General features: G+C 54.9%; 6 protein-coding genes across 6 annotated transcripts; 2 read left to right on the top strand and 4 right to left on the bottom strand.

The window, feature by feature from the left end:
- The first annotated feature begins 8,359 nt into the window (after positions 1 to 8,359).
- On the top strand, positions 8,360 to 10,498 carry BBK36DRAFT_1134937 (basic-leucine zipper domain-containing/DNA binding domain protein). The gene is given in 4 exon segments (XM_024892471.1): positions 8,360 to 8,376; positions 8,422 to 9,260; positions 9,327 to 10,393; positions 10,405 to 10,498. The coding sequence occupies 2 exon segments, from the start codon at positions 8,536 to 8,538 to the stop codon at positions 10,387 to 10,389; spliced, it is 1,788 nt and encodes a 595-aa protein (XP_024750563.1). The 5' UTR covers positions 8,360 to 8,376; positions 8,422 to 8,535; the 3' UTR covers positions 10,390 to 10,393; positions 10,405 to 10,498.
- Positions 10,499 to 14,736: 4,238 nt separating this feature from the next.
- BBK36DRAFT_1195955 (HCP-like protein) lies at positions 14,737 to 17,079 on the bottom strand (the record flags this gene model as incomplete). Its single annotated transcript, XM_024896919.1, has 6 exons — positions 16,371 to 17,079; positions 15,831 to 16,044; positions 15,678 to 15,711; positions 15,546 to 15,604; positions 15,107 to 15,171; positions 14,737 to 14,782 (listed from the first exon to the last, which is right to left on the bottom strand). Exons 1-6 carry the CDS (start codon positions 17,063 to 17,065, stop codon positions 14,737 to 14,739), a joined length of 1,113 nt encoding a protein of 370 aa, XP_024750562.1. The 5' UTR covers positions 17,066 to 17,079.
- Positions 17,080 to 18,818: 1,739 nt separating this feature from the next.
- Positions 18,819 to 20,589, bottom strand: BBK36DRAFT_1134936 (hypothetical protein). The gene is made up of 6 exons (XM_024892470.1): positions 20,477 to 20,589; positions 20,335 to 20,412; positions 19,832 to 20,281; positions 19,655 to 19,766; positions 19,555 to 19,610; positions 18,819 to 19,440 (listed from the first exon to the last, which is right to left on the bottom strand). The coding sequence occupies exons 1-6, from the start codon at positions 20,523 to 20,525 to the stop codon at positions 18,902 to 18,904; spliced, it is 1,284 nt and encodes a 427-aa protein (XP_024750561.1). The 5' UTR covers positions 20,526 to 20,589; the 3' UTR covers positions 18,819 to 18,901.
- A 343-nt stretch (positions 20,590 to 20,932) lies between these two features.
- On the top strand, positions 20,933 to 21,940 carry BBK36DRAFT_1195938 (hypothetical protein; the record flags this gene model as incomplete). The annotated part of the gene is made up of 1 exon (XM_024896918.1): positions 20,933 to 21,940. The coding sequence occupies one exon, from the start codon at positions 20,933 to 20,935 to the stop codon at positions 21,938 to 21,940; it is 1,008 nt and encodes a 335-aa protein (XP_024750560.1).
- A 234-nt stretch (positions 21,941 to 22,174) lies between these two features.
- BBK36DRAFT_1116827 (tubulin binding cofactor A) lies at positions 22,175 to 22,663 on the bottom strand (the record flags this gene model as incomplete). The annotated part of the gene is made up of 2 exons (XM_024890283.1): positions 22,175 to 22,357; positions 22,484 to 22,663. The coding sequence occupies 2 exons, from the start codon at positions 22,661 to 22,663 to the stop codon at positions 22,175 to 22,177; spliced, it is 363 nt and encodes a 120-aa protein (XP_024750559.1).
- Positions 22,664 to 23,533: 870 nt separating this feature from the next.
- Positions 23,534 to 25,496, bottom strand: BBK36DRAFT_1158078 (hypothetical protein; the record flags this gene model as incomplete). The annotated part of the gene is made up of 2 exons (XM_024894075.1): positions 23,534 to 25,159; positions 25,233 to 25,496. The coding sequence occupies 2 exons, from the start codon at positions 25,494 to 25,496 to the stop codon at positions 23,534 to 23,536; spliced, it is 1,890 nt and encodes a 629-aa protein (XP_024750558.1).
- Between the last annotated feature and the right edge of the window lie 1,431 nt (positions 25,497 to 26,927).

The following is a 26,927-nucleotide window of genomic DNA, read 5'->3' as shown; positions in this document are numbered from 1 at the left end:
CCTTTGTACGAGTGGTGAAACCCCGGCAATAGACAAGAGAAAACCGCCCGTCTTTGCTCCTAAGCGCTCATGCCACGATGCGCCCGGACGGAATATGTTGTCCTTCTACGGAGTACTAGTCTAGGTGCTACTTCGTATGTACATGCTAAGCTGCCTTCGGACAGCATACGGATGCCATTCGTATGCGCGGATGTCTCTGTGGAGCGTGCAGGCAGACGAAAGAGCCAAGGGCCGGCCATAGAGTCATGGACGCTTGATGCTGGACGCTGTCGGGAGAGACAAGACGCAGTGCTTCCCTCCCCATGTCAACCCCATCCGATCAGACAAAAGCCGTCGATACATCCTTCGCCGTGGTAGGGGGGGAATAACCGGGCGTCCACAGACTGGCCTGGTCGCGATCTAACCCCAGCTTCCCGTTGCATGCCTGCAGCAGAAGCATGCAGCTGCCTGTGAGCGAGAATGGGCCAAGCCAGGATTGGAGCCTCAGGAATGCCCAGTGTGCTCGCAAGGAAGTGCTCGCAGGCCGTGCTCAATAGCGCTCGCTTCTTTTCTTTCAGAGACATCGATTGTGTTTCGTGCCCCGGAGCATGGTCTCCATGCAAACAGGCTTGTGTTTGCCTGTGACTTGTAGAACCGCGTCGACTGAAAGACAACGGGTGAAACATTGATATGTCAGTCCGCAGTATCCGTATGCCTGGAAGATCTGCTTCTTTGTCACATGCGTCCATGTGTGTACTGAGGTATGTACCACCGGAAGTGCGTTGCCTGCCGACTCCCTTCTCTCCCTCAGCTCCCAACTCACCGACTCGCTCCTGGCGAGACATTGGTGCTTCGTACGACAAAAGCCGTACGTTTGCTTGACACTCGCAGCAACTATCCATGACACGCGCAGCATCTGTTTGGAAAATGCCCGTCATCTTTGGTCGACGAAAGAAGCTTCTTAAAATCTTCCGGGGCATGATTTAATATCTGTAGAGTCCGTGATTGGAAGAGTTGGTCGTCCAGTATCCATCAAGGTCTGTCGAGTTTCGATTCACCGCCCTCGATTTAGCTCACACGCCTGTCATCCTTGTCAAGCTTGTCATGCTTGTGCAGACATGTTTCAGAGTTGCTGATGGTTTCTCCACAGCAGGTTTGGATACAGACACTAAGGCGGTGATGGAAGTGGCTCCAGGGACTTGTTGGTGATGCTCGAGCCTTTCTCATCCTCGTGCGCGTTTGCTCGCTTTCTTCTTTGTCTCTTCAGGGTAGCGCGGGAGCCCGGGGGCCCCATAACCAGCAACAGCTCCGCCCGGGCCACGATACCGTTCCACGCAGGTGAGATGGGGCTCTCCGGCGGCCGGCGGTTCGGTGACTCACTTGCCTGGGGTTCCGCTTCCCTCCCGTGATGCGGACAGCGAGCGTGGAAGTCGTGCTTCTGCGTCGGCACGGCAATGGACCGGCCATGTGAGGAAGAGACGCCCGCTTACTCTCTGCCCCTGGCTGCAGATGTTTTAGCTTGACTTGTTCGAGCCCTCTGTCTCGGTGGTTCTCTTTCAAGTGCACTTGTGCTACTGGTGGCATGTATGAAGCAGGTACATAAGCGCTGCTATGCGTATCATCTCTTCTGGTGAAGGATGTTTGGCCTTTGGGCATATCGTTCGCATCGATTCTGCAGCCTGATCGCCGTTTGATGTGGAGCGATCGATCAAATCTGATCGGAGAGGGCAATCGCAATCTCAATCGCAATCGTGGTCCATCCAATCTATTTCGTTTCCTTCGTATGAGGTTTGAGGACCAAGAACGCGGTTAGCTGTCGAAGCTCCCGTCCTAACGGAACCCACGCTTTTGATGCTTATGCCCAAAACAAACAAAACAGGACTCGAGTTCATCCTGTGCCTGGCTAACAAGACACTAACTTCGACCAATGCGGGCAACTCAAGCAGCGTCTCCAAGTAGTAGTATATCGTATGCTCTCTGCAGAACCAGAAGGGACACAACGTATGACGACGACGGCGTGTACTGTATCTTTGTGTAGAGCACCGCTAGGCATCGCTTCTGCTCCCTCTCTAGATGGCAGTAACGCTCATACGGTGCAATCCCAGCAGACGGAGCGGTCCCAGCAGACGGAGCAGCAAACGGTGGAGACTTCATCCGTTTCGTGCAGTCCTCCATCAGCAGTAGTTGGTGGATTCGTGTGGTGCTGACCGCACATTCGTAGCGTCACGATAATCCCAGTTCAGCTGGGACCTTAGCGCACTATACCGAGAGTCCATTCTTCGACGGCATACGCGCTATCCCCAAGTGTCTGGAGTCGGAGTCGACAGCTTGTGAGGAGCCTGCCTCGCACTCTTCCTGTCGATATCTTGGCCGGTAGTTCCCATCGGAGAAACAAAGAATGAGAAAATGGCTCACGTATCGTCTGTTCACGAGTCAGTAGATTGACGACTCCGAGTTGATGAGAGGTGACCTGTTGGAACCACCACAGAAAAGCCCATCACGCCTACGGAGGAAGCTTTCAAAAGTAATGTCCTCGCGTCGCTTACTAATAGGCCCAAATAGTAAGCGACGCGAGGACATTACTTTTGAAAGCTTCCTCCGTACAAACATACGAGCTACTACTAGTACGAGCACCAATGGCCTGTTCCGTCAATGCAAGGGCGACGAGCTTCGTCGTCATTAATCAATCGACGGAGACAATTGAACAAGTGAAGAGCTTGCGAGCTGTCGGTCGTTAATAGTTGGGCGTTGCCTCGATGCCACCGTACCGTCGTAGGAAACGGCTTAGGCGTGGATACATCCATCTGCTCCTTGCTGGGCTGTGAATGGCCAGAAATGAGGAGTGGAAGGGAAAAAAAACCCTTCCAGCCGAGCCAACCGCAGGAGAGGATGCTGCCTAGGTGATCTTTGTGTGTATCAGTAGGTGCTAGCAGGACGCTCTCCGAGTCAAAAAATGCCCATTGTCCAGAGATAACGACGCTAGCGAGAGACAAGAGAGCCGTCCAGGCGTCTATCGCACCTCTTCACACTTGGAGATCAGTTGTCAGGTTGGGTACGAGGGCCAAGCCTGATTTCTCGTAACAGTTTCCTGTTTGCCTCCTCACGCAAACAGTACTGTCGAAGCAGCCATTCGTAGGCAGTGGTACGTATCCACAGGAGGCGCAGCAGTCAGTCTCTCGATGAGGGAGGTACTCTGTATATCGGACTCTGTACTCCGTAGATCCCCGTGGTCCAGACCTCCGAGGCAAGCAGCGAGGCGAAAGAGTTGGACATGATTGCAGAGTCTCGAGCCGAGAAGACCGCATAATTGAGGCGTGAGCGAGCATCATGTCGGCTTCGTTGTCGTGAGAAAGCCGGTCCAGGTGGCAATCAACAATCATGCCATCACCCTTGACTGAGACATCAAGAAATGCAGATTCTCGTCTGGCACCACAGGGAAACTTTTCCCTGGACAGCCGCAGACGGCCAATGGATAAGATTGGGGCTGGATGGCGACCCAGGCTGGAGACTCGTTCGCCTTTCAGTCCTGATCGAGGCTAGGCGGCCCAGAAAGAAGCATCGCTGCGGTTGAAACTTGACCAACAGATCTGGTTCGAACGGGGCCAAGGTGCTGCTCTTGGGAAGTCGCACAAAGACTCAAGGCACTCTGAATGTCAAATTCGGTCAAGCAGGCAATCTTCATTGGCCAGCGAATGCACGCACTTTGGGCCCTGATCATTGGCCGCTGTAGGGGATTTCCCACAGAACCACAGCAGCTTCTCCGAGGCAGTCCAAACGGATGAGAGTGCTTGGTGCCGCGAGAGCAAGGCGGCGCCTGAGAGAGGCAATCCGCAGGAGGGCTGGCGATGCGTCAGGTCGAGGGGCCCAACAGTCAGCAAATAGTGTGCCGTGTCGATGCCTAACGCAAAAGCTTGCGAGCGCGCACGCGTCAACAAGAGCCAAACAGAGGGCAAGCAGCAACACACCGACAGAAGCAGCAGCATCAGCGGAGAAAGCGTGAGCGTTGTCGTGCGGACCGTGACCATGGCCGCCTCATATGCGGCCCGTGGCACAGTGGAGCAGCCAGTCCGGAGCCTCTATGGCTGGCGCGTCGCGACCAGGCCAGACAGAGACCAATGCCCGTGTGTGGGAGGCAGACAGGAAGACGGGCAGGCAGGCAGGCATGCACCAGCCACGGTCCACTGCAGAGGCAGCATGGCGCATGATGATGATGAGCAGGACAGACTGTTGACAGACAGACAGACAGAGAAGACGCATGACGGAGACGTGGAGGATGGAGGCCCGGAGAAAGACGGGGCGCAATCGATAAGTGATTAGTAAGGTATCGGTGCTTATCGTGCCGTGTTGTCCCCGTGCGATTGGTGAGCTGCAGGGTGCAGAATGCGAGGCAACGCCAAAACGGCAAAGCGGATGACGCATTTGTGAGTGTTCTAAAAATTGATAGCATGCGCTCCCTACTCGTACATGCTCGTACATGCTCATGCTTGCGCTGCTGCTGCTGCTGCTGCTGCTGCTAGCACGAAGTACATACATACACTCATGCGAGTGTCGTCCAGCCTGCCCCGGCTGGGTTAGTCATGCACCAGCCGCAGCTGGGGCAGTTGGGTACTTGCGACTGCCGCACACCAGCGTGGGCTGCAAAGTACCGGCATCACGTAATCAGCATGTCAGGTGCTGCGCAGCGCTGGCCTCCCTGGCAAGCCGCTACTGGTCCACTGTACGAAGGCGCCCCACCTTACCCCATATGCGCTCGTACCTCACCAGCCAAACTGGGCAGAGAGGTACCTTGTCAGCCCACCTCTGCTCGTCCGAGTCTCTCCAGGTGGGCTCCCTTCCAAGTCACAGATCCAACCACATCAGGCATGAGTTGGCCCAGGCCAAACAACTGCTCGCCTGATGGACACCATGACACACACCCCTGGCAGCAGCCCGGTATCTGCCTATCGATTGCTGGCTATCCTGTGACGGCTGGCGGATACCGATACGATACGATGGTCCGATGGGGGAGAAGATAGAGGAGGGAGGGGGGTTTAGGTTGGTGTTTCTTGCACGAAGCGCGGAGAAGAGCCAAGGGGGCTTTGACGAGCCTGACACGGCGCGAGGGCTCATCACGACGACGGCCAGGCGGCAAATAGGATTCAGGGCCGCCGTGATGTGACAGGCCACTTTGGCCGACCAGCTTCCCCATTGACTCCCTCGCCAGCGGTTGAATGAGTGGTCAACTGGTTGAATGGCCACCATCTTCGCACGCCAAAGCAGTAGGCGACTGGCACCGTCGCCCTCTAGCAGAGGCTCGTCTCAGCGGCGCAGCTCACACTACTGGCCCGTCCCGAGCCTCTCTAGTGGTCACAAGTAGCGGGTATGGCGTCCACCCATGGCCCTGGATTGTGCGGGAGCGAGCAACGCCGTCCAGTGCTTCTCTTCTCTGCTGGGTGGCAGCCCATTCCTTGGAGAGAGGGGAGAGGGGGAAGAGGGGGTCGTCTGAGAGCCTGAGTTGGGCAGCTAACGCCCAATCTGCCAATCTAATCGCTCGGAGGCGCAGGGCTAGCACGCTCCCGCAGCCTCTGTCGAAACTGATTCTGTCATGGAGCCTCTACTCTTCTCCGTCATTGGCATTGTGCCCTCCCGGCAACGCGGATGGCATCCCGTCATGGTCCCGCTTCCCGAGCTTTGACAGATTCAGCCATGTGCCAAGGTTTAGGGGAGCTCATCATTCTCTTTCAGTACCCGCCGTGCTTGAGGGGAGCCAAAGTCGACTCGGAGGTGGTCTGCCTGCTACGTCTTTGGCTCTGTGCCTCTGCCGCTCTCCCTCTGTGGTGTAAAACCGGCGGTTAATGGGTTGACGATGGCGTCGTGGGCTGAGCGGCTGCTCAACTGACCGACTGGCCACGACGGGCGGCGAAATGCTTCTCGCGCTTCGGGCCAGGATGATCCTCACCAGGAAGACGAGCGGCAAAGCCGGTCCTCCGTACCCAGACCCTACCTGAGGCAGGTAGAAGCTATTTCGAGTCACAAGAGACAGACAGCTCCCCCTGGGGTCGATCAGGTGTGTGGATGGTCACTGTTGTTGATGATGACAATGCCGAGGCCGATTACTACGGAGTACAACTGCTCTTTGATACCAGCAGACGTCGCAGTCGATTAGGGTATAGGATAAGATGCTCTGCCAGTAGTCCCATCCCGAGTGCCACATGAGATAGAGGGGAATGGAGCTTGGGGGAGCCGGGACCAGGATTGGCCCGGCCTGGATATGGTGTGAGCAGAGGGCGAGAGCGACACAAAGAGTGACAAAGCCCGCGAAACAGCGGCATGACTTGGACTGCATCACGACTACATACAGCACTTCGTACTAGCACCCTACTTCCGGCGTACATGCGTACGATGTACTCCATATACAGGTATGTATGCCCACAACAATCCTACCTAGCCAGAGATGAGCCCACGGGGCGCTCAGTCGAGTCTTCGTACGCACGCACTTACCTTATGATAGGTAAGGCAACGGGCGTAGGCCTTAGTAATCGCCTCTCATCGGGACGGGCGCGAAGTCTCCCGAGTTATGGAGTCATGGAAAGGCAGAAAAAATAGAAAAATAAAGAAAAAATCTGGAAAAGCCGAATCTCAAAAGACCCCTGTTGACTGGCCGGGCCGGGGCCAGGACCCAGTTGAAGCCCGATGAGACGATGACGGAGCACCGCGCTACGACCGACCAAGAAGTAAACCTCACGACAATCGGTATAAGCGCGAAGACTCGAGGTCGGGACTCATAATACCTGCTCGTGCATACGCTTGCTAGGCACTACATATGCAGTACCTCCAGCTACATACTCGTACATGAGAGCCCGACAGTTGGAATTCCCGGAGGAGCGTGTACCTATTACGCACATTGCACACAGGAGCCCAAGGCATTCAGCCCCATGAGCCCGATGGACGCACGCTGGTTGGCAGAGCCCATCCACCTCGCAGGCTGGATAACGCAAGCCCCGTGTCGATAACCGGCGATAGCGGCCTTGTCGACATAACGCAGGTGGATGGTGGTACTACCTCGCTGCGTCGTCTTGCGTACACCCCAGGTAGCGGATTGTATTCGCTCGTATGCAAGCATCAGCTCGTCTTCCGGCTCAACAAGCGATGATGTACCATCACAGAAGCAGGGCTCTAGGTACCTTATCGACCCAATCGATAGTGACATAGGTACCTTGGAAGTATTTGCTGGGAAGGCCTTGTTCATGCGTGTATCTGCAGCCGGCAAGTCAAGTATCGAGCACCCTTTCCCACGCCAAGGCTACCTGCCCACAGAGAAGCGAAACCCCGCGAGTACATATAACTGAAAATCCCCTCCTATCGAGCAGCCCTCGTTCTGTATCCAAACATCAAACGCCATTCGACGCCATCCTCTTCTTCGTCTGCCTTGCTTGTGTCAGCAGCAAAAGCAACAGAGAGCCAGAGGAGCAGCATCAATCCACTCGAATCAACTTTGTGCCACGGAATTGCTTACAAGTTCGCCTCAGTTCAGTTCAGTCCAGTCCAGTGAGTCAGCTCAGCCTTTCGCGTTCCTTGTTTACCTCTCCCTCCTCGTGGCCCCTCTCCTCTCCCCCAGCGCGGTTGGCCGACGAGTGTTTGCCCAGCGTCTGTCAGCATCCTCCTCCTCCTCCCAGCAGCAGCAGCATCATGATTGCTTCCATCGCTTCTCGACACGATGGCTATCGATACGATGCTGCAATGCCAACACTTCACCTCCCTACAGCTCATCTTACCTCTGCCTTTCTTTTCCATTGTTCCCAGCATCGTCGTTTTGGTTATTTAAACCTCGCACCTCCTCGACCTTGCCTCACCTAACATGTCTTCCTTTCTTCACTATTTTCCCCCTCCATTTCCCCCCCTCTCTATCTGAGTACCTCGCTCCACGTACTTTTCTATTTACCCTTGACCACTCACTGGGCCTGTCCCGTCCCGCTAGCACTTTAAAGCACACCCCCACCGGCGTTCTGTTAGCGCCGTCCATTCTATACTACCATGTACTCCATACCTCTATACCTGTACCCTTGTCGCTCCCACAAACCCAACCGCAGGCCTTGTCTTATATCACTCGACCTCTCCCGCCCTTCCCACCCTCTGCATCTGCCCATCACTGCCCTTCCACAGACGCTGCGCTTGACGACTTCATGACCTGCATCTGCTCAGCGTTTCACGACTGCTCCCCCTTCCGCTCGTCTCTTTAACGCTGTCTCGAATTGCCGTCTTCGCGCGTTTCTTGTGGTTTTTCTCTTTTCTTCACCAGCCCCGCCTCACCATCATCACTGCTCGTCTGCAGTCACTAAAAGCCCGCCATACGCTAACATCCGCGTCTTCTGGAGATTATCAGTATCAGCATTTTACGACTTGTGTATTCTTGCTTTTTTTTCTCATTTTTCTCCCTGTTATCGATTGTTTTCCTCTTTCGGTTTTTTCTCGGGTCGTCAACTGTCTCCTTCGCTTCTTTGACATCGACTGCCGCGTCCCCTCATCCTCACCTCTCGCCCTTACCGGCTCTCTCACACAGTCACACACATCCTCATCATGGATTACTACTCTTCAGCGCCTTTGGCTATGGATGCCAGCCATGAGCAGAAGTACTTCAAGGCAGAGGACAACAATGGTCTCGATGACAACCTCATTGATCAGAGCGGCATGGACTCGGGCTTGGAACTGTCTCCCCCCATGGACGGCAGGCGAGAGTCATTCGGCATCGGAGGGCCTCTCTTCTCCCCCAAGACGGAGGACTGGCACTCTGTCGACATGCAGTCGCTGCCTTCCAACAACCCCTTCTTCGAGCCGCATAGCACAAACCCCTACATGCGCTTTGAACAGACCTCTTCTGCCAACCCCTTCATCTCTTCGGGCAACCCGTGGGCTATGAACGGAGGTTCCGGAACCGCCACGCCTTTCCAGCGCTTCGGCGGCATGGCGACGGACTTCGACGCCAACGCCTCCATTTTCCAGCAGACCATCCACGCCCCCACCCCCTTCCCTCCTTCGGCCAACATGTTCGCTTCTCTGGCAGACGGCCAGGCCATGCAAGACGGCCAGCCCGCCTCCAAGAAGATGCGACCCAGCAGCCCCTCCATCCGATCGCACAATGATCTGCGACGCGGCGACGGCATCCGGAAGAAGAATGCTCGCTTCGAGATCCCCGCTGAGCGCAACTTGAGCAACATCGATCAGTTGATTTCTCAGTCGACGGATGAGCAGGAGATCAAGGAGCTCAAGCAACAGAAGCGACTGCTGCGAAACCGCCAGGCTGCGTAAGTGAACCAACATGCTCATTTGCAATTTTCCAAGTACAGAAAGCTAACTTTTCCCCCATTTAGCCTCGACTCTCGACAGCGCAAGAAGCAGCACACTGAGCGCTTGGAAGATGAGAAGAAGCAGTTCACCGTTGTCATCACTGACATGGAAGAGGAGTTGGCCAGTCTCAAGGCCAAGGTTGAGCAGCTCATGCTCGAGAAGCAGCAGTGCGTCGATTACATCGAGACCCTCACCCTCGAGAAGGACGAGATGATCCGCACCCACACTATCGAGACCGGTGAGCTGAGGAAGAAGGTGGGCGTCCTGACCGACCATGTCCAGCGCCTGGAGAGCAGCATCCCCCCCAACGCTGCCGCCAACGGCTACTCCGGCGCGTACGACGACATGGACGAGACCATGGATCTGGCCGGTGCCTGGGACAATGGCTTCCTCAACGACTTCACCGACGAGGTCAAGCCGCCCATGGCCATGGCCCCCAAGAAGGACAACAACCCCTTCACCTCGGACTCCGACAAGAGCTCCTCCCAGGGCGGTCTGCTCTTCATGCTCTTCCTTGTTGGCGCCTTTGTCCTGTCGAGCCGCTCGATGCCCTCCATCCCTCGCGTGTCCGAGGATGTTCGCGTTGCGTCGGCGACTCTTCTCGACAACGTCCTCAAGGACGCCGGTGTCAACCCCTCGCCCAGCATGCACGCCATTGCTCCCCAGCCTTCCGGCGCCGCCACTTGGGGCCAGCCCGTTAGCGCTAGTGTCATGGCCGGCATGGCTGCCGATGGCGTCGTTGCGCCGTCCATGCTTGTGGAGCTCGGCGACAGCCTGATGCAGCCCTCGCAGCAGCAGACCAACGAGCAGATCTTCTCCCTCTCTGCCGCCCAGTACAACGGAGTCAGCGACCACGACTTCCTCCAGAACACCGCTGGCCGAATCCCCAGCAAGGCTCGCAAGAACTTGGCTCAGTCTCTTGCTGAGCTGCGGGAGGTTGCCAAGCAGTCAGGTGCCGCGGAGGTGTACACTCGCACCCTCCTCTGGGACCAGATCCCCCACGACGTTGTCCGCAACTTTGCCAGGATGGTTGTGGAGTGCAACAGTGCTCAGAATGCGCAGCAATGCAATGAGGCGAGGTCATAAAAGAACTTTGAAAAGGACCCGCCGCGAAAGACAGGAAGAAAAAAAAATACGAAATCTCACGATGACGAATCAAAAAACGGCTTCAGTAATGCAACGATCCAATCCCTCCACCCTCCACCTTTTGTCTTTGCTTCTATTTTCATTTCTCTCGACAAACTTCTGCTCCTTCTCACCCTTCTCTTCTTACAGCCCCGTCCAGCGATTGGACAGGCTGGCCCCTGTTACTGAGTCGCTTCGGGGCGACTCTACCACATGCACATTATTTGAGATTTTTTGCTCACGCATTCACCACCCATCTTCTTGGTTTACTTGTTCCTTTGGACACACCGCTTTCTCATGAAAACCATCTACTTTGGAGTCTCTTACGATTTCTTTGCGGATCTATCTAGCGAGCGAGCAAGCGTTGATTTTTTTTGGCGATTGATTTTTTTGTTTGACTTGATTTGGCCTTTTCTTTTCCTTGTGTTTACTTTTCCTACTGTTATATTTCGGATGGCTTTTGACTTGTCAGCGTTTCTTTTCTCCATTGTCTTTTCTCTCTTCTTTTTCTTTGGAACCCTTCGCCAGTGGGTCGAAAGGCATAGGACACAGGCAGAAGCAGGCGTGTTACGGGCCCCAGTCCCGTGCATGCCTGTACTTTTGAGAGGCATAGCTTTTCGGATATTGGGAATCTGCGTGCGGGATGATACCTAGCACCGACAGAAATGGTTTCTACGAGGCATGTCGGACACAGAATGATGACAGATTGCAATCAGATTGAACGACGATGACGAGATTGAGCACCTGGAACGGGCTCTTCTACCTGACACTCTCTTGAGAACCCACCACAGCGACAAAAAAAAAGGTCCCTGGGTGGCTTTCCTTTGTTTGGACGGCATTTTGGACATAGCTTTTTTACTTGGAACGAGCTGCCACGCGATGGCCTCTGGGTTTTGACGACATATTTCATTTTGACATAGCTTCTTCAATGTGACCATGGACGAAGATCCAGCTTACATTCATCAACTCGTTGCTTGCTCCTGCCGTGACTGACTGTCTGTCTTGAAACCGGTCTCTTCCTACAACTGCCTTTACAGTAAGTTGCATGATGTATCGTCACTCGCCGTGGGGTTGTGTGAGAGGTGTGGCCTTGGGAAGGGCTAGGAACCCGAGCATGCATAACCCGACTGGCACGACCTCCCTTTACTTACCACTAGGAGCAAGGTATCTGGCAACTGCATGTAGTGAAACTGCCCGGCTTGCCTACAACCCGCATCCAGCACACTACAGACGGTCCTGTGCCTTGAGAATTGCCCACTAATGCTGCTGCGACTATTACAACTACATTACTGTACCACCACAGCTCTATCCAGGACGAAAAGGGGAAAAGAAAAAGAAGAGCAGCGGGGTCGTGAGACAAACCATGGAAGCGAAGTGATGCAAAGAAACGTCTTCGACCTTGGATAGACGAGACAGACGAGGCTGGCCTTGGACGTTGAGAGGAGGGGGAGCATTGGGTTGGTTGACATCACACCGCCAACGAGACAAAACGGGCTTCATTTGACTACTGTTCTCGTTTTAGCCTTGGTCAGGACTTGGCGTTGCAATGTCATGACCTAGTATTTCTTGTAGTAGTGTTAAATTATAGATGGACACGGGAAGGAGAGTGTGGTGGTCATGGCCATGCATCCCGTCCGTGTGGCCGCAGAAGCTACATGTACCTTTTTATGCTTGAGTATACCGAACCTGGACCTTCGGGACGTCATTCCTGGCAATGATTTTCTGGTGCTTCCAAGGTACTTCGTACTCCGGGCTGGGTGGTGTGTACCTTTGTGTGTCTGTGTGTGTGCCTCGTACCTTGTCAGTGACACAACCAACATGAATTGCTTGTTCTGGGAGGGAAGATGGATGATGCCATCACGAGATTTAGTGCTACCTTACCTAACAGTCGACTAATACGACCTCTCCATTTGGAAAGTGGGAGACGAGGAGGTGGACGAGCGCTGCTTCCTTGATACGATGAAACAAGTTTAATGAGATAAGCCAAAAATAAAAATGAAAATAAATTATTCGTACCTATGAAAATAACGATAGAAAACCCGTCACTCGATGAGCCATACCTAGGGAAGGAGCGAAACCCGCTTACGAAACACCACCCCAGGAATAAAAGAAATGCCGTTCGCCCTCAGTCTCCGCGCTCGCCCTCCCTTGCTTCTCCCTCCCTCAACATCATTCGCCATTAATCCCATTTGGCCCAGCGAGGCGCAATCGGACGAATCGGGCTCGCGCTCTCAGCTTGTTCCATCTGCAAGAACTGATCATCTGCCTCGAGCTGCCGACCAATCACCGCCCAGAGCCGCCACAACCTTCGGCGTTTTGGATTCCAGGACACCACACCACACAGCAGCGTCCCAAGGAGGAGAGCAAGGCTTTTTCTTTGCACGCGCGCACACCTCATGCTACGCTTCTGGAAGACGACGTTTGGGTCTGGCTTGGGCTCTCGTTTCTGATTAGCTCCGGGCCCTTGATTCTGGCTCCTCTGTTGACACGACGCCAGCGGCCACGCTTGCCCTCACGACACTTGACACATCGCTACACCCCCCAACGGGCCGATCCTGATGGCCGCTGGAAGCTAAGAAATTAGTTGACAACAGCCTGCCTTGATTTTGCCCAGCGTCGGGAGACTGCTGCTGCTGATGCTGCTACGGGTCATACAAGCCAAGGCACACAAGTCCACCAGAAGTATCTCCAGTACTATGTGCGTCTGCCGTGAGGGGACCTCTCGGGCAGGCAAATCAGCTTGAAAGAAACCAGTCACATCTCGTGTACATGAGAGATACATGAAAGGAAGCAGCATCCACAGACGCTGGCCGGGTGCATATACGCATGGCCGCATACAAACTCACATGCTCGCACCGACACACACAGACAAACACCCACGCATGCATCGTGCATGCGCGTACATGTACAGAGAAAACTCTTACCCACCAACAGACAGAGAGCCAATGCCAATGACAGCAAAGGAAAGCCGTCCCTTGTCCCTTACAGCTGTCCCCCCGGGCCGTGACACCTCCCAGCTGCCATTGGGGATGCCCCTTACCCGGGACTAACAGAGGGTGTTGCCAGCGGAAACAACAGCCAGCACGCCGACTTCGATGTGATAAATGACTCGGGAATTGATACCCAAAGCCACGAGGGCCATTGATAAGCACGAACGGGCAACGACAAGGAAAAGAGAGGGAGAAAATTCGAGTGAAAAGCAGGGCTCGGCAGCACTTCTCGCGCCCAGCCCACTTGTGCTCCTCCGTACTAGGCCTCGATATATGGCCGCCTCCACAGCCGCAGCAGCAGCAGCAGCAAGAGAGAGGAGTTGCTCCCTCTTGTCACCTCCATCCAATCTCACGGCGGCAGCTGAACAACACATACATACATGTACATACATGGATGCCCGCTTGCTTCGTACATACACGTACATGATGTACGTACGTGCGCACGCACATGCGCGTCCAGACCACCTTGCCCCTCTGTTCTGTACGATACGATGCGATACATGCGCAAGTCAGGCATCAAAATAGCGATCCAGTTCCCCGGCTAGGGCAAAGCTGGTAAAAGGACCGCCCGCGCACAGAGAGAGGATCATGGCCAGCCGGCGCTCCCATTTGCTCCAATTCTCCGGGCTACAGCTGCAGCTGCCTCTGCTCCGTCGCTTTCTGCCCTATCAATGCGGGCAAGCAACTGGGAGAATGGGCAGAGTGAAACTGGTTACCGGTTATGGCTGTTGCTCCTTGAGTACGGAGTAGCCTTGGCCGCACTTTTGGTACACACACACACACACACACACACACACACACACACACACACACACACACACACACACACACAAATGCTCTCACACAGGGGATAAACAAAGCGGTTGTGTCCTCGCAGCCATACAACCATACGGCCATACACCTTCAGGCTTTGCTGCTCACATACACAAGCCATACATGCATGTTACAGACAATCATACAACCCGTACATGCCGCAATCGCCCGCTACAGGAGCATGAGCCGTCCACAACGCCTGGATGCTGCCGCGTCCGCACCTCCGGATGGTACAGCAGCAGCACCCCGCAATGTGAAGCGCAGGAAGCGGGATATGGGTCACCATGCAGCTTTCTGACTTGCTGTTTTTGAAGCCACAAGAGGGACACGCCATGCAACAGTGAGAAAAAGGAAGAAAAAAAGACATGCGCCCCCCTTGAGTATCCAATTATAAACGCTGATTATGAGAGAGAAGACAAATACCGAAGGGGATCAGAGCCGGGAGACGCCACCGAGCGCCGTTGGAGTCGAAGGGAGATCTGCCTACCTGTAACCACCAGCCTCCCTATTTTTTCCTGCCTTTGCCTGGGTCGTACTTTTCCTTCCATATCCTGCAGAGCCGTTAGCCTATGACGCCTCTCAGAGCCCTCATCGTCTTCTCATTGGAGCCGAACGGTGTACTTGTAGCACCCATCACGAATCCTTCCGGTCAGCTCCTGGGCAGGCAATCATGAGACTGCAGATGGTCGCAGCTAATTATTGCATAGCCCTTGCCGCAAACAAAGCAGCCCGTGTGGTGTTGAGCCTGCACGGATGGGTTCGCAAGCGAGGTCCGGCCACTCGGGAGCCGTGGATGATGATGGATTCTCCCACACACGGAGACGCCCACAGCTGACGGGATGGGCACGTATGGATGCAGTCTTCTTGTGACTTACCATGTGTTTCCTAGGGTCTTGTTGCCTGCCTTCTCAGCCAGTCGATAGTACTGGGCTGCAGTGTACTGTATTCCTCCCCAAGTAAGGGGTCAAACATCAGCCTCATGTGACGGGTTCGAGTCTGTGGGGGAGGGGAAAAGGACGGCCACTGCCTTGTGCCATCTCTCCATTGGACCCTGACAAAGACCTTGTGCGCCCATCGCCTGCTCGCGCTGTCCCTCGTCGGAACCCAACCCCGGGGCACTGGTGAGACGGTTGGGCATCAACTTGTCCTTTATCAGCCAGACCACGGAGGGACGATGACTGGGCAAGCCACAGCTTGTGATACTGCCCCTTGTGCCTTGACTGAGGCTTGGCTCTCTTTCTGTGCCACGAGTTGCATTCCAGAGGCAAGTCATATGTTCACTTTGTTCGTTCTTTGACTAATCGTCAGACGTACCTTGTCCTTCTTGCAGCCGTAGCCCTCCAGGTAGCACCAAGCAACCTCGTTCATGGCGTCTTTGGTCGAGACTTATCAGCATCTGGAGTCGAGACTCACATCCAGAGAATGGGGCCTGCATCTAAAACTTACCAGTATCACCCAAGTTTGCCGCTGTCTCATAGTACTGTTGTTACCGTTGCAGTGCCCGGTTAGTATCTAATCGGTCCAGAAAGAAGCCAGCTCGGGAGCCAACCATCGGGCCCCTTGATATCGCAAAAAGACAAGATTGGAAGAACTGCATACCTGCTTCGCGGCGATTGGGTCCTTGTCGATGCCCCAGCCGTGGCGGAAGCAATTGGCAAGCTCGAAGATGGCCAGAACCAGCTCTCCCTTTGCCGCCCCTCCCTTCTTCAGACCGGCCTGGATGGCCATTTCCTCGACGGCTGCAGCGTTCGAGGCCGCTGCCGTTAGATAGTGGACCGCTCGCCCAGGATCTGGCGTGCAGCCCCAGCCGTGCCTATGGGGAGAAAGCAATGCCTGTATTAGTTCCGGATGTGTCTCTCTCATCGCCTGCTCATCATATGATGGGCATGTCACGTAAATCAAGAATGAGGTGATGTGATATGTGAGAAGCGGCTCAGAGGGGGGATCAGGGCGAGGAGAGGGGTCGAGATACGGACACTTTCTCAGCCTTTCTCTCTCTCTCTCTCTCCTCTTCACCCCCCCTCTTCTCTTGTTTGGCCCGGCAGCAGCGCATCGCTGCCCGCAGATTGGAATAAGATGAGAGAGAGTGTGTGTGAAATGGGCGAATCGGGGCATCCGGGAGAGACGGGTAGCACTCACCTGAGGGCCAGTCCATAGAGAACCTGGCTCAGCGGGTTGTTGGCGCCATTCTCGTCTGCAAGGCGCCCAAACATCTTGGTGGCCTCGGCAAAGTTCCCCTCCTCATGCAGGCGGATGGCCTCCTGGATGTCGGCATCGATCTGCTTGGACGAGACCGGGGCGGTGGCAGAGTGCGTGGACGCGCTGCGGCTGCGGGCAGCAGCAGCAGCGCCGTCGTTCTGGGCCAGCATCGTGGCCCTCTTCTCCCACTGCAGCTCCTCGGCCTCCCGGTCGCCGTCGCCGCTGCCGGGCACGACGATCTCGGGCAGGTTCTGCGGCACGTGCTCCGACGTCTCGGGGGAGCGGCTCAGGTGCAGGCGGTGCGACAGGCGCCTGGCCGTGCTCCCCTTCTTGGTCTGGCTGGTGGCCGAGGACGCCGAGGGGCTCCGCGGCTGGTCGGACGAGTGGAAGAAGTCGAAGCTGCGCCGGGACTTGCGGCCCTGCTCGCCGCCGCCGCCGCCGGTGGACGCGGCGGGCGACAGCAGGGCGTCGTTGAAGCCCGGCGTGTCGAGTCCTTGCTCTTGGTCCGGCGGCGGCGGCGGCACCGTGGCGAACTGCTGCGTGACGGAGTCGGAGTCGGCGCGGACGAAGATCTCGGGGCCCTGTTGGTCATGGTTTATGGCGTCCTTTTTCCTCAGCGCGTCTCGGAGACCCATGGTTGTGAATGTGTTGTGTTCAACTGATGAGCTGCGGGTTGTTGGTGGTGACGAGATGTCGTTGATGGTGATGTAAGCCGAAGACGGGCTCGTTGTTCCTTTTGTGGTCCGAACCAACAGAAAAGGGGCAAAAAGCGAGAAGCTTAAACCAACCCCGTCCCTCTATAAAGGTAATATGTATGTATGTATAACCGTGAGCGATGTTGTGAAGAAACACGCTGTAAGTGAAAAGAACTGACAATCCCGCCCGAATGAAAGAATGATACTCCGTATAAGAAGCCCCTAAAGCGATGACAATGCCGTTTCCCAAAATAGATTTCTTCCAAAGCTCTTCGTCACCCCTCTCTAACGTTTGAAAGGCAAATCAGCACCGAGATAAGTGGGCTGTAATGAGGAGCGGGAAACGAGGCTGAGCAAGCCAGAAAAGCTTCGTGTTGTTTGCGGCTTTGACTTTGTGGTAACTGTAGCCAGGCGAGGCTTTTAAATCCTTTAGAGCGTTGGAAAATCGTGATGTGATGAGGCGGTGCAAGTGCCGTTGCGTGTCTTGTGTGCTGCGCGTTGGTGTTGCGTTGTAGAGGATGAGGCTCTCGTCTCAGATGTGTTGAAGGAAAAGACAAACCAAGAGGGAGCGAGTGTGATATTGATCAGATGAGTAAGAAGATGTCCCAAGGTTAAAATAAGAAAAGAGCCGGGTTTTGCCCCTGGTTTCGGTGATCGAATTCCCGGGCGCCAAACAGTATGAATCCAACGAAGAACCCAAAACAACAAGTGTCCCGGGACACGACAACGTCAGCACTTGATACCAAGCAGGAAAAAAAAAAAAAAAAAAAAAAGGCATGTCGAAAACTAAAAAGGGCGCGGTTATCCCTTTCTATGAAACCTTGGGTCTAAGTAATATACCGGGCTCCAGGAATTTGCTTGGATTAGAATTACATTTTGAAATGATTCCAGGTTATTAGAGAGAGAATGAGAGCGGCATGGCATGTGAGAGAGATGTTTAGGCCCCCCTTTGTCGGCTTGGCAGATGAATTGCCCGTATTCCGTATTTCTTATTTTTTTTGGTCTCCATTCGACAAGGTTTATTGTAGTTGTAGTACAGACAAGAGGAATCATCGTCTGCCTTCATTAGAGTAGAATCTACATATGAATGGAGCAGCACAGAGCAGTTCCGATCTCCAATACAGTGTCAGGGATTCAAGGTTCATTTGCGGCCCGTTTTATTAGGGGCTGGCAAGGCTGGGCTGCTATAAGCGCCGATCAGTGATCTCTCTAGCAGGGCCCTTGTTCGCTGAAACGTGCGGTAGATGGGGCTACTCTATTACATGTGTCGATTGGGGGGGGAAATGGACGCTCCTTTAGGAGTCATGATTCGAAAGAACACGACAAGCGGCAGATTCACACAAATCATCATCGTCATCATCATAACGCTTCAGAAGCTGCTCTTTATTTATTCATTTCTTTCCATTACCAACACATGCTGTTTCCTAACAAGTTTCTTTCTTTCTCTCTTCTACTCTTTCTCGCTCTTGCTTTTTTTTCTTCTCCTTGTTGCGTCCCAGAATCGATATCAGAATGCTCAGTAGCAGACAGGGTATCTTTGGCACAAAAACCCTTCCCCTGGTGATAAGACTAAAACAAAGAAGGATATGAGTATCATCGACGTCGTGATGCCTCGCTATTGTCGTCGAGAGGAAAAGAGGCCATCACATGCTCAATAAAACAATAAAAAGCATCTCTCAAAAGCTCATCCAGGTGGGACTGCAAGCCGAAAACATGTCGGCTCCGTCAGCTACACGCAGTGGCTGCCGAGTCTGCTGATCACACTCTTTGACTCGACTAGAGAGGAAGGAAATCCTTGGGATTCTCAAAGTCGGAGTCGTCAGAGTCGGCCTCGAGGAACTCAGCCACCTCGTCCGAATCGACGTCGTCTGAATCCACTGATTCATCTTCGCTAGACACATCCTCGCCTTCGGCCTCGTCGCGCTGTTTGGCCTGGTTTCGGAGGACGCTTGCCCTCTCGCGATGGAGTAGCTTGCAGCGTCTGTTCTTACAGGTTCCGGTGTTGCTAAAGTCAGGGCATTCAAAGACGTGGCGATTGGTGCAGTCCGCACCCTTGTCACAGTAACCGCAGAACCCAAATGCCTCGCACACGGGGGCGGTTGGAGGCGCTTTGGAGTGGGTAAAGGGACAGTCAGGCCGGGAGCATTGCCCCTTGGCAAAATGCAGGCAGTTCGGGACACGTTCTGGGGTAAGCTCATGGGAGAGGTCGCATGCCTCGCCGTTGGGACACTTGCCGTCTTTCATGAAGTCTTTGCAGAGGGCCACCTTGTTGGGATCGTGTATGTAGCGGCAGGCAGGGCCTTTCGGGCAGGATCCTAAACAGAAAACAGTCGAGTGGTTAGTGTCCCTACCTCCATGCCACTTATCTGGAGAGAGCTGCAGGGATATTCCGTCGCCGCAGGTGTGTGAGAGTAGAAAGTAACAATTACCGGTCGTTGAGAATATCTTGCACCGCTGATCGAGCTTCTTAACCGCGCCAGATCGACTGCTGACGTTAGTACTGTCCTCACCCACGGGGAGTGTACATACCGTTGGTCTTTGACTATCCTCTGCGCCACAAGGTTTCCAGTCTTGGTACGATGGAACTTGACCCCGGCAATGACTGTCGACTTGGGCGTCATGGCAGGAGAGGCTGGATCGTCTGTTGTTGGCTGTTAAAATTGGGGCAAAAAGAACAAGTTCAAATGGGAGTTGACGTAGGCGTACCAGGCGCTTTGACCAGCTTCTTTCCTCCCTCCAAAACGCGGAAACGAATACCGTTGACCGATATCTCGTTCGTCCCTGTCGAGTTAGCGCTCGTGCTCGTGCTCGGAAATCCAGCAGCGCCGGCTTGATGGCGGAGATATTCGCCAAACCGCTTCTTCTCCCGAAGGCGCTGCTCCTTGAGTTTCCGCTGCCGAGTCTCTTCTATGGCCTTGGCCCGGTTCTGGCTGTCCTTTTCGTATATGCTGGCGTTGATGAGCTGGCGGTGGCGATCGTTCTTGGATACCCAGCCGGAGCCCGTGGGACCAGGACTGGGCGCCGCCGAACTCGACGCGGACCCGGAGGCGGATGCCGAGGCGTTGAGGTGCAGAGTCCTGTGACGGTGAGCGGCAGCTGGCCGGCTGCTGAACCCCCTGCTGGGATAAGGCGCGCTTGCTTGACGGTAGACATTTCCTTGGGTTTACGTCAGTCTGGGTATCATCCAATCGCTCGCAAGTGATGCAAACCTCGATGGCGGCTTGGGTGGTGTGGTGATGGGACTGTTTGGTAGCCGGCCTGCTGGTTCTTGTGTCGGTTGATTTGGCCTAGATTAAGGTAGTCAATATGGTGAGCTGCTATGAAGTCATCGCCGGACAGCTGACGTCTTACCAGCGAGTTGGCCGATGCGCGCCAAAAGCTCCTTCTCTTCGTCCGTCATTTCGAAAAACGACTCTGTTTCGTCGCGATGAGAGTACGTGATGCAGTGCAATAAATAGATTCGGAATGGAGGTTGTGGTTTGGAGCGGTGGAAAATAGATGGAAATTATGTTGGGGAGAGGAAATGCAAGGCTGCCGAGCCGTGGCGAGCTTGACAGGAGCTAGCCTTGGAGTGTGTGTGTGAGATTAGTCATCAACGCGCCCACGTCTTTTGCGGTGCGAGGCTGAAGCAAGCCAGCCATTCATCATCAACGAACGAACTGCACAGTCAAACTACAAACCATTTTTCAAAGTCCCTCTCCCGAACTTCTAGGCCAACTGGCTCTTAATTGATTGCAACTTGGTTGGATATTAGAGTCTACGAGTTCTTGACGCTCAATCCAAGCCCCATCCTACCCCTTCATAGCAATGGCATCCTGGGAGCTGCTCGACGAAAAGGGCGAATCCGAGCTTCACAAGAGCCGGCTGCTCAACGTGGAGGAAAAGCCCTTCAAACGCATCACCAAGCGGCTGTCGTCCATCTCCGCGATTGTCTCCAGCGCCATCCAATCCGACCCCGCCGCGCAAAACGGCCAGACCACAAGCAGCGCCCAGCTGCAAGAAGACCTCACATTCGACTTCGCCGCCTTTGACAGCAGCATCGCCCGCTTCCAGTTCCTCCACGACGCAAACGTACGAGAGCGACAACGCTACGAGGCGGACAAACAACGCATCCTCGCAGAATGCCAGGCCGCGCGCGAGAACAACGCTCGGCTGCGAGAGCAGCTGGAAGATGCCAAGGCGACTCTGGCGCGGCGCAAGAAGTTTGACGAGCTGGCGGAGAAGATCCTCTCGAATCGGCTGCTGCGGCCGCGCGAAGACCAGTTTGCTGCTCTGGAGAAGCTGGAGGAGGAGTGCAAGGAGCTGGAGCGCGAAAGCGAAACATACAGCGGAACGTGGAAGGAGCGGAGAGACCAGTTCAACAGGATCATGGAGGAGGGCATGTTGCTGAGGCGGCAGATCAGAGACGAGAAGGAAGAGGTAGACAGGAGAGAAGGAATGAACGAGGGCGGAGAGGACGAAGCAGAGGAACAGCGCGGCGGCGAGCCCAGCGCAACCGGGACACCGCGCCCAGACGGCGACGGTACATCGAACGAGACGCCCCAGCCGACAATATCTGTGGATGCGCCGACGCCGTCGGTGAGCTCGCCGCGACCAGATCGGCTGCAGCAGCTATCTGCTGAAGGAACAGGTTCCAGAGCAGCCAGTAGGGCTTCGACGAGGGAGCCGTCGCGGACGCGACTGCGGGAAGGGTCGGGGAGTGAGACGGGCGAGGATGTTGATATGGAGGATACGCGACATGAAGAGGGTGAAGAGGAGGATGGGGAAGATAAGTCGGGGGCGGGGAATGGTGAGAAGATGGAGGTTGATAATTAGTTTAGACAGTTTGCATGGCATTGCCTTTCTTGCCCGACAATGGGTCGAGTCTTTATACATACAGGATACCCGAATCAATCTCTTCCCTGAGACTCGAGATGACGTTGCTTTGCCAGTATGGTATCTAACGAGGTGATTGCTGTAAGCCCGTCGCTGTGTGTCATAATGTAGGTATTATTGAAATCCGCAACTCTTTATGTCCTCCTCATCCTCGCTTCTAATCATTTCGTTCGTTCATGCCGAAGCCTGCTCAGCCTTGGCCTTTTCCAGCGCCGCCTTTGCATTCGCAAGCTCTTCCTCGGAAGCACTCCCGCCCTTTTCCTCGGCAGCGACCAGATCCTCGAGCTTCTCGACGGCCTGAGCGATGCGGACCCTCAGCGGCTTGAAGACGGCTCTCGTCTGCTCGACAACGGTTTGCTAAAAGACACACACACCCACCAAAAAGCGTCAGCCCATGTCCTCTTCACAAACAACAGAACCCAAAAAAAACCCCCCCATCAGAAGACAAAAGAAAAGGTGGAAGGGGGGGAAACAGAAACATACGTGCTGCTTGAGGATATACGTCGCATTGCCATCCTCGTCGTCCTGGCCGCTCTGAATCTTTTCCTCTTGCGCCTTGACCTTGGCTTCTTGCTCGGAGAGCTCCTTGTGGTAGGAGGCTTCTTCCTTGAGGAGGCGGTTTACTGCGCCTGTTGCGATGACGAGGGGTGATGGGGGAGGCATTGCTGCTGGGTTTTTCGGTCTTTGTATTTTCTTTCGTTTATTTGCTCAATGGGTTGGACGGTATCGAGGTTTGGGCGAAGAAAGACGAACTGAGCGTGTCTTTAATAGTTTGTTGTAAAGGGAAATGGTTCGTAGGTAAGGTAGTTGTTTGTTCGGGAGTGAATCTGGGTTGCCTGTCTATGGGGAATGGACTAGGTACTGGTAGTGTTCTGGTAGTAAGGAGACGGGATTGGTTCCGCGTGGGGTTCGAGAGCCGTGGCGGGGCAGAGCAGCTGCAGCAGATACGCGACTCTTTTGCTGCATCTTGGAAGCTTCCAGTTTATTGAACCCTTGCTGAGTTGACTACGTATTCGTACACATCTCGCCCTCAGAGTTCACCTTCTGAGCTCCACCAACAATACTGGTACAGCCATACACATGACCTCAACACACAACGGAGCAATCCGGGAACAGAGAGCCATCAAATCGTAATCAACAGCGTTCAAAGCACATTGTATTGCCAAGTCTGTCGAATAGCAGTCAAACCCCGGACATCCCTTCTAAACAGCTGATACCTAAGCAACGTACAGGCCACAAGTAACAAAAAAAGGAGAGCAGGACAAAAAGAGTCAATAGAAAGAAGAGAAGAAGAAAAAGGCTTGTCCTGAATCCACATCCAAGGCTCGAATCATCATTTTTTCCCTCCCCCCTTTATCCAGATCAGAGAACCCCCAAGGTCGCATTAACATGGTATCTCCCAAACGCCTTCAACTCCGCCATGGGCGAATCGAACAAAGCAAATCCCGTAGCCCAAGATGCACAGCAATGTAGTTTTTACATGCAAAGTTTCGTCATTTCTTCCTCTGGTGGTCGTGACTGTTTAGCAGACGGTTATGCTTCGACAGAAACCGCCGCAACACTCGCGGGAGCAACAGACTCGGGTTCGTCTTGGTTCGAAATTTCGCCGCCGGCTTCTCGCTCAGCCCAGGCACCCCAGAGGCCGCGCTTGCCTCGAATTTTGATGGGGTCGCCGAGACCTGAGCCCTGCTCGACCTTGATGGCGTCCTTGGTTGCGAGCACCAGGCACTCGAAAAACATCTTGGTCGCTTCGGCTTTGGTGGTTTCCTTCTCAGGCAGCAGGTTTTGGAAGACGACCGCCGACTTCTTCCTCTTGTCTGCATCATGGGCGGCCTCGGAGCCAAACAGGTCTCGCAGAATATGCACAGCGTGTCTGGTGCCAACAGAGACAGGGCCGCTGTCGGCGGGGTGGACGAGCGGCATCGTCGTGTCTTCGAACGCGGGCATCAGAGTGCTGCCCTCTCCGTCCGCATGATCATCGTCAAAGTGCACTGCGCTCTGGTCCGCGGGAATCTCCACAATGGTTCCATCGGCGTTCACGCTCTGGTTGCCAAAGGCGTTTCCATCAATGGTGAAATCGGTGTCGTCTCCCAGCTCGAGACGAGGCGACTTGATTCCACCCGCTTCGCTCTCCACATCGGCGACACCGCTATCGCGCTTGCGCTTCAGATCGTTGGCGCCACGCACCACGTCCAACGACAGCATGCCGCGAAGCTCGGGTGCCCATCCCTGGCTCCTGCCGTCCATCATGACGGATGACACGAAGCCGCCGTTCTTCTGCATTTCCACAAGAGCGAGCAGCAGAGGATCGCGCGGGAGGAACGTAGTCGGCTTGGTGATGTTCTCCCTGTGGGCCTGCTGCTGCTTGATGTGAGTACTGGACAGCACGATTTCATCGTCTGGCATCATGAGGCGCTGCTTTCTGGGGCGCTGTGCGGGTCGCTTGACGGGGGAGTCTTCCGCGTCTTCCTGGGGCTCGTAGAGATCTGTGTGGCCGTGGCGGGAATACTCCTCCTCGATTTCCTTGGCAAACTGATCATCAATGTCTGACAGGGGAGACTCCGAAATCCTCTCTCGGTTGATGTCGAGGGCAGCCAGTCCAGGCACAGCAGACTGATCGTCAGGGTTGAACTGGAAATCGTCGTCACCCATCTGGATGTCGCCCTCGTCGTCTGCGATTCTCACGCCGCCGTCCAGGGCCATGGTGGTGTCGTCAGGCCCAGCACCCTCCTTGGAACGGGGCATGATGTCCAGCTCGCTGAAGACGTCATCTTCTACTGATCGAGCTGCCGGGGCGTCTCGGCCCATTTCAATGCTGTGATTCGGGCCGCCGTCCATGTCGATGCCAAAGTCCAGCTCGAGCTCAAGGTCGTCCATGGGCGCGAGCGCGTCCTCATCCAGCGTCATGCCGCTCTGGAGATACTGGCTGTTGTCGAAATCTTCCTGCAGGTTGATGTCTCGAGTGTTGCTCACGCGGCCCTTCCTACCGACCTGCGTGGACGACACATCGTCAACCTGCGACAGCAGCCACGAAGCATCCGGGGGTGGAGGGAGCTCGAGGTTGTCGTATGGAGTGATGCGATCGGGCAGGAGCAGAGCCTCGCGGTTGGTGACTTGCAGATTGGCAGCCAGATCGTTGTTACCACTAGATCGAAAGGCCTAGCAACAAACGTCAGTATGGAACGCAGGGACGTCGAGGAGCTGTAAAAAACAATGCAAGGAGGCTACCAACCATTTTGATCTTCATCATGGCCTCGTTACAATCGTCAAGCAAATATCGCGTCTTGCGCTGGTATATCCGGACCACACCAAGCAGAAGCTGGCCGCTGAGACGCAGGGCCATGGGCGCCTGGTTCGGCGTGATGATGGCCTCGACGCTGTCCGTGACATTGGACTGCAGGATGTGATTCTTGGAGAGCTTACGCTCGAGGTTGGCCGACAGCCAGACACGGGCCAGCGGCCCGGTCTTCTGGAGGAGCGTCTCCGAGTAGAACATGGCGGCGCGCGAAGCTGGCGCACGGGTCGATGTGGCGACGGCGAGTCAAGCAAGGTACGAGATGTCGGGTATGGGTGTGAGTGTGAATGCGGATATGAGAACAGGCCGAGAGTATGCAAAATTGCTCAGCCAGTGGGAACCGGTGCAGGGACACGAGTTTGCAGCCTCGGGTGGAGGTGAGCACAAGTAAACACGGCAACAAGGGCTGCGCGTTTTGGTGGATAAACAATCGCCTAAACCGTGTTCGGGCCTGGCTCACGCGCAACAGCAGCCGCGCAAGCGCATCCAGTCAAGAAATATCGAGTCGCCCAGGGCGGTTCTGCGAAAAGGCGCGAGATTCGGCGGCGCAGGGCGAGGCGACGGGGTGCGGCGATGGAAAGGGTAAAAATGGCGAGCAGACGCAGTTGTGTGAAAGTCTCAGGTCCGGAGCGAGGGGAGATGCTGCGGTCCCCAAGCTTTGCCTTGCCGTAAATTGCGTGGCTGGGAGGAAAAGTGGCTGGTGGCATGAGGTACGAGGTACTTCAGCCTTCCCTGGCGGCCAATCGCGGCTTACTTTGCGGTGCCGGAAGCGGGGAATCACCAGTTCCGGAGGGAAGCTTTGAGGCTGGTGGCGGCCGGAAGTCGGGCTTTGGGTGCCTGGCGGTCGTTCAGTACGAGGTACCGAGTACATGCAGCTCTTTCAACCAGATCCCATCTGGTGCAATATCATCCGCGAGCCGTACCGAAGCTCTGGAGCCTGTTGCTCTAGATTTGCCAGGTTGGTGAACGATTGTGATGTCTTTGATGACTATTTCACCTCCAATGGCTTCAACCGGTTGACCTGGCTTCTGTACGGCGTGGTCTGAAGGGGCTCAAGCTCATACCAGTACACCAGCATTGACGTTTCCATATTGGAACCAGGACTCCCAGAGGTTTCCATCTCGATAATGGACTCGTCCTTGTATCACTTGTCGGTCTGTGCCAAGACAGTCATCAACGATTCAGCTCTCCATCCAGTGCTACCCTGCCTTGCCTCTCGCAAGACTGCTACACCCGCGACTGAGCTTCTTAGTACAAGCACCATCTTCTCAAGAACCTCTTCGTCACCAGGCGTTGCCGTCTTATGTCATTTCACATGCGATGTCTGTTCATCAGCATCATCATGCCAGTCAGACACCCAGTGTATCAAATCGTTCTATACTGCCATCTAGGACAAACATTTAGAGAGCCTTTCATACTTGTACGTCTCAAGCTCATGGATGCTCGTAAGAAAATCAGCCCCCTCCTCACAGCTCCAGCTTCCATGTCCATCGCTAGGTAGCCGAACTGCCGCTAAGCCTCGCCAGAGCGTAGGTTACTTTGAGGCGCCGCCAGTACCTGCAGCCCCCTGTAGCGCTCCCTGCCCCCCAGTGCAGAGTGGCGAGGCTAGCGCATCTGGGCACCCATTGCGCT

This window comes from Trichoderma citrinoviride (genome assembly GCF_003025115.1).
Source record: "Trichoderma citrinoviride strain TUCIM 6016 unplaced genomic scaffold BBK36scaffold_5, whole genome shotgun sequence".
In the NCBI taxonomy this organism is placed as follows: Eukaryota; Fungi; Ascomycota; class Sordariomycetes; order Hypocreales; family Hypocreaceae; genus Trichoderma; species Trichoderma citrinoviride.
This window is presented reverse-complemented; position numbering and strand designations above follow the sequence as displayed.

Bases quoted from the DNA above. Each gene is read 5' to 3' on its own strand.
- BBK36DRAFT_1134937 (XM_024892471.1), top strand. From the start codon at position 8,536: ATGGATTACTACTCTTCAGCGCCTTTGGCTATGGATGCCAGCCATGAG. The intron at 9,261-9,326 runs GTAAGTGAACCA...TCCCCCATTTAG, and splicing joins CTGCGAAACCGCCAGGCTGC to CCTCGACTCTCGACAGCGCA.
- BBK36DRAFT_1134936 (XM_024892470.1), bottom strand. From the start codon at position 20,525: ATGACGGACGAAGAGAAGGAGCTTTTGGCGCGCATCGGCCAACTCGCT. The intron at 19,767-19,831 runs GTACGCCTACGT...AGCCAACAACAG, and splicing joins GAAGCTGGTCAAAGCGCCTG to ACGATCCAGCCTCTCCTGCC. The intron at 19,611-19,654 runs GTATGTACACTC...TAACGTCAGCAG, and splicing joins AGGATAGTCAAAGACCAACG to TCGATCTGGCGCGGTTAAGA.